A 6,330-nucleotide genomic window follows, 5' to 3' on the forward strand; every position below is an offset into this window, starting at 1 on the left:
TCTCTCTCTCTCTCTCTCTCTCTCTCTCTCTCTCTCTCTCTCTCTCTCTCTCTCTCTCTCTCTCTCTCTCTGCTGAACTAGAACCAAATGGAGAAAACCTGTGTGTAGTAAAAGCTACAGAGAGATCTTTTACTTTCTGTGACATCCCCAAATCAGGCAAAGACTTCAGACCCCTTGGGCCCTATGACTTGTGAAAAACATCAAATTTCCAGCATTCAAGAACAGGAAATGTGGGTTATAGCCCCTCTACTAGACAAGGCTTGGCACCTGAGTACTTTTTTTGTGCTGTTTCTCATCCCTGATAAAAAAATATTTTTCCCTTGAGGTTTTTTTTAAATAATTACTTCAGTATTAAAATGTTTAAGCACCCTGGCTCAGCCCAGACAAAGAGCTCTTAAGAGGGAGGCGAGTCATTCTTCAAATGTCACTTTACCCCAAGTGCTCTTGCTCACTGCCTTGCAATGGTTGCTGGGGACATATACCTGGATGGCAGATCTCTGCTTCGGGGTATCCCTGTCTTGCATTGCTTTGTTTTCTTTGGGTACCATGAGCTCTTTAGGAGTGGGTGGGTGTGGGTGTGTACACACAGGGATAGGTCAAGTACATTTCTCCATGAACCTAGCATCAAGCCAGCAGTGGGGTGGGGACATGCATGAATTAAAACAGCAAGTTATGTAGACAGACCCAAGCACTCCTGTCCTGAGACCTGCTTTGGCACTCTGCATGACACATGATACTATGTGCCTAGAAGGTTGCAATCCCCAGGCCCTCCAGGTGTGGCCCAAACAGCATTAAGGCAGACCCTGATCGGACCTGAGCTCCACCCCTTAGTACTACACTGTTTTTCAACCTGGTTGTGCCCATCCTCTCAGCTATAAAACAAGCTCAAATATAACCAATGTTCACAGTTGCAATTAAGATAAAATGAGATAGCATATGTGAAGGGACCTCTCTGCATTCAAGGGACCACATTGTGGCTTATCACCAACTGAATATTAAAATGAGAGGAAAAACACAGCTGAATTTCATCTATGTGAAATAATAAAACAGGACCCGAATATAGACAATGCCAACCCACTACTGTCCATGATGAAGAAGCCAGGGTAACACTCAGCACATCTTCAACCTGGAGCAGCAAGGGCTACAGGTCACAGTTCAGAGCAGCTGTGGTCTCTGGGTCACTATGACCATCTTGGCTAGTGCACCTAGAATCAGAGACAGCACTAGGCTCTTCCTTAGTTCTCACCCAGACTGAAGAGCCAACACTCAGGCCAGCTAGATAGCTCATCGGATTAAAGTGCCTGCTTAGGCAAATATAGGAGCAAGGGGTCAGATCTTGGGCCTGGCATGCTGGCCCTGCCCCCAGGGCATGCTGAGATGGCGACTGAGACTGGGCGTGGTGGCACATGCCTGTAATCCCAGTGCTTGGGAGGCAGAAAACAAGAAGGATCACTACAAGTCTGATAATAACAAAAAATAAAACAAAAAAAAAAAAAAAAAAAAAAAAAGTTGAAGAGCCAACACAGGATGAATCACTTTCCCAGTGGCCACTTCTCTAAATCAAAGCACTGATGTTCACCACATTCTCTACCCAGTAGCCCCCCAGGAGATTTGCTTTCCCATGTGCCCCACCCTCCAGATGAATGGCAGACGTGGAAAGAATAAGCTAAGTATTTTCCACTTGTCACGTGTGAAACTCTCAGAGTACACCACCAACTCCAAGACACGTTTTCCCTACTATCTCATCACCAGCTACCTACCAGGCACCAATGCCCCTAAGACCGTGGAGAACGTGAGAGAGAGAACACAACCAATTCCCTCCTGAGGCTCCTGAGGCTCCTGAGGCTCCCAGTCTGGAGTGGAAGGCCAGCCATGAAAGAGGTGTAATTAGCCTGCTAGGGGACAGCTCAAGAAATTACATATTTACTGAGTATTTGAAACCCCTGCACATGCCACAGTGTCACGCAAATCAATCTTACAGCATAAAAAAGCAAGAAAGCAAGAATATGAGCCTGCTGGGATCGAAGGGATGGCTTCTTTTGTGTATTAATGGCAGTGAATGTAAACAAATTCAAAGATTATATTTTTGTATTCGTTGTTGTGCTCATGACTGCCTAATTTGTTGATATTCAGCTTAAGTGTTCAAGACATTATGGTGAAGAAATGAATCCCTGCTGAGACCAATCATTCATTTCCTTATCCATTATTCCACATATTCCTTAAGGTTGAGCCTCACGATCGGACTCACTGCGGATGAGAACAGTCAAGCACCGTGAAGTCTGTGTGGCTCAGCGCACTCCAAACCCACATCAGGCACTGTGCTAAATGGGAGACTCAGAACAAGAGTGATGAGGCTCCTCATATCCTAGAGATTATCTCCTAAAAGATGAGACAGAAATCAGCCTGCAAACAACGAAAGGGAAACTGTCACTGTGAAGTATGATCAGCTCTACACAGAAACGGTGACGTGACGGCATATGACCAAGAGAAGACTGGGCCGTTCTCTGAGAGTGGGTGCCATGTTGGCACTTACACTGGGATTCCAGTGATGGCACATGGTCAGCCATGGGAATATCTACCTGGAGGCAAGATGGCCCAGAACAGAGAACTCAGCATGCATGGCTCTGGTCAGGTCACATGGGAGCCAGCAAACACAGGTCCATGGTTCCCATTTTCTGACCTAGAAAGCTGACTCTAAAGACTTTTGGGAGATCTAGCCATACTTTCTTCCCTTCAAACACACCAGGAAGCCTGCTATGGCTGGCATAATGTGAGCAGCTTCATTGTTTCATGCTCCCAATTATGCTATACTGCAATTTTAATCGGTGAACATAATGAGTGACTTCCTATGCTGTTTCTTCCACTGTAAATTGTCAAACAGTTTTTTTGTCGTTGTTTTGCAACAAACTACGTTGCTAAACAAAAGTGCGCTAAGATGTTCACGTTCTTTGACCTATCAATTCTACCTCTGGGGAATTTATCTGGAGCAAAGAAACTGGTTCAATGGAAGAAAAATATTCTTTTCAGAAGAACTACATGGACATGCTAATTGTTGTGCACCCAAAGGAAAGAAAAAACCAAAACAAAAACACCTGGAGTTACCTTAATGACTGCAAATACAAGGACTTTTCAAAATAGGAAAATGCACTTGATGAAATAGTATATGCCCATTTAGCATGATGACAGATTACGCAGAGGCTCCAAAGCAAGTGGAGTACCCAGCTTCCTGAAAGAAGCAGAAAAGAAAACACCCTGCATATTTTAATGAAAAACATGTAAATAGCACCTCAAGGTGAACAAGAACAAGATAACTGAAAAGAATGAAAGCAAAGCCAGTGGAGTAGCGTTATCTATTTGAGAAGCCCTCCCAAAACATGGTCACTGTATCAATTTTTAAATTTAAAATCCCTCAGAAACAACCCTATGAGGCTACTACAGAATGCCACCAGGGCACAAGGACATTTGTTCATCCCGATTGTAGACACAAAATAGAGCCAAATTTGGAGATGCCCTCTGGGCTCTACATCTCATAGTCTCTTGTGTATGTAACCCATCTGTAAGAACACACTTAAATCAAATGGCACACTGTTCCATGATTTTATAATTGCTTTCCCTCTTGGGGGTTGTTGGTTGAGAAGAATGGGGTGATAGGAAACTTGTGCCCTATGCTACTGCAGGAGAGAGGGCTTTAAGCCCAGTGAAGTGAAGGAGCAGAAGAGTCCCCAGACGCTGCCACTCTGAGTAGAGGCTCAGACTGGCATCACTCACCTTTTACAATCAGCTCCGCATAGTTGGAAACACCAGATCCACCATCTGAGCGGATCACACAGCGATATTTGCTGACACTGCGCTGGGCAGTGTCTGCCACGCTGACCGTGGCTGAGAAACGCCTGTGGTTGACCACCCGAGTGACCATGAGGGCCGTATCTCTGCCATTCCATTGCTGTAAGACAGAGAAAGAGAAGGAGAAAAGTCAGCACGGTGAGGCTTCTAGCAACTGCCAGCATAGATGCTCCCCCAGCCCTTTACTCCTGGGTTCTGGAACTTAACATTAATCTCAGGGTTTTCACTGTGGTTTGTTCTGTCACCTGATGCAAGAAGAAACTTGGCTGATGAGCTGATTCAAGAAGGGGGTGCCTCGTGGCAAGAAGACAAAGCGAGAGCCACTGAAGATCATCTTAGCCATTTGCGCAGACTTCATTCGAGGTGAGCTGTAGCTCCTTATCCTTCCTCTCCCCTATCTCTCTCCATTCTTCAAGCAGACAGGCTTGGGTAGATCAGTGAAAACCCAGCCCACTGGAGAGATAATAAACAGCTTGTCTCCCAGTCTTACAGCAGGTGACCTGCTATCCCAACCATAGGCTCTAAGCCACACCTGTACCAACCTGTCACCAGGAATAGAAGGCATGTCTGAAACCTCTCCTCTGTGGAGGACCACCTGAGCAACTGTTCTTAAAAGAAGAGAGATTGTCTCCATTTTGGCTAAGCACCAGATCCCCAAACATTAGACACTATCTCAACAGCATAATACAAATTACTTTCTCTGCCTATGACAGAGGTAAATGTAGGCCACCCACCTAGCTCAGCTCACAGTACTTACCTACTTCCCACAATTCTCAGTCATCCCTCCTCAAGCCACTCCTCCACTGAATAAAACCCGGGTGCCACCCTGGGTCAGCCTCTTTGTTCCAGAAAGCCATCATCATGGCTGGACTTAGGGCCCCTTGGCTTCCCAGTAATTATAAATATGTTTTAGTGTCTTTACTTACGCCATAGGTTGTACTGGGAGTGGTAGATTGGAATTAATTTAGTGGGATTTCAATAATGTATCTTTGGGATTACAAATATTAACTTCTCGGACTGAGATGAGAACCAGGAAGGTACTCCTACAATTGGCACTCAGTGTGGCCCGAACAGGCAACCTTCTCAAAGCAACAACCACTAACCAAAATCATGTGCAGGCAGGGACTCCTACACTCTTCCTTGCCTGAGCACTTTCCTTTGCTGGGACTGTCCTGTTTCTTTCAACTCCCAGTCCATCCACTCTAGAAAGTTCTCAGGACTATCACACCACCATCTGAAAGCCCATCATGTCTTTATGTGTAGCAAGCTTTCCACACATCTCTGTCTATAAATGTTCCTGCTTTAGAGCTCCCCAAATACAGCTTTTTGTTCTTTTTACTTCCAGAACCAACTTGATAGATACTTCTAGAATCGAGGTGAATACATACAGGGTTTTGTCTCTAGCTTCCTAAATTTTGAGTGTGATACTGTGTTAAAATAAACTTCCACAGTTGCAAACTATGGTGACAGGTAAGGCACATGCATGTGAATATTTATTAGGCACCTAGTGTACACCACTCCCTAAGAGGGGTATTTCTGTGTAAATCTTCTTTTAATCTTCGGATCCTTGTTTGAGGTATGCATTATTGCTGCTTTTCTCCAAAGAATTTAAATGTCAAAGAGGTTAAATAAATATGAGGAGCAAATAAGTCCTTCACCAGGATTTCCAACTTCAAGTCAAACACTCTTTTTTTCCTGAGGCCTTATCCCTACTGCCTCCCTTAATTTAAATTTTTCTCTCAAAGCAACATGGAGTGCTTTAATTGTCTGGTTGGATTTAGGGAAACCTTGTGATTTATAATTCTCATGCCCTAAGCCTTCTGGGGTGCAATCTTCATTGCGCCCTGAATGAAGTGAACAGTCGCCCCATGTGGATGACCTACTTTCCTCCTTGCCATCTCTCTAAACCCAAACAACCTCACTGACAGATCAGGACAGGAGCTCAGGAATAGGTTCAAGTCTGTGGAAGCAACTGAGTCAGTGCTGACACAAGGGCAGGAGCAGACAGCATAAGAAAAGAAACAGAAAGGCCGGTGAGGTAGCTCGGTGGACTAAGCTTTTGCTTAGGCAAGTGCAGGGGTCAGGGATTGTTCCCTGGCAACACGTGTCATACCATGCCGACCCCTCTCCCTGGGCGCGCTGAGCCAGCGATGGAGTCCAGGTATGGTGGTGCATGCCTGTAATCCCAGCACTAGGGAAGCTGAAAACAAGAGGATTGTTACGAGTCTGAGCTGCATAGAGAGAAAAAGAAAAAGAAGCAGAACTTGTTTTTACAGTTTTCTTCTGGATAGCTAAGACCAAGATAAAGCAAGACCTATATAACAAGAAATGTAACTATTGTATCTGACAAGGTCAGTCAAATCCCCTCAGGATTTACCCTGAAATGCTGTACCGCAGTTTGTAGATCCTTTGTCAGTGTCAGCCATGTGGACGAGTCAACAAAAAAGGGGATATAAATGAAGGACCATTTCGTAGTGAAATATATAT

The 6,330-nt window shown here is 44.8% G+C and overlaps 1 protein-coding gene across 1 annotated transcript in view; it reads right to left on the reverse strand.

The window, feature by feature from the left end:
• The window catches only part of Ptprt (protein tyrosine phosphatase, receptor type T), an 868,923-nt gene that overhangs the window by 743,286 nt on the left and 119,307 nt on the right, over window positions 1-6,330 (reverse strand). The window contains exon 6 of the mRNA XM_023714963.1: window positions 3,769-3,943. Within this exon, the coding sequence (XP_023570731.1) occupies window positions 3,769-3,943 (175 nt within the window). The remainder of the gene's footprint in view (window positions 1-3,768; window positions 3,944-6,330) is intronic.

This window comes from Octodon degus, unplaced genomic scaffold (assembly GCF_000260255.1).
Source record: "Octodon degus isolate 3935 unplaced genomic scaffold, OctDeg1.0 scaffold00037, whole genome shotgun sequence".
Classification (NCBI taxonomy): Eukaryota; Metazoa; Chordata; class Mammalia; order Rodentia; family Octodontidae; genus Octodon; species Octodon degus.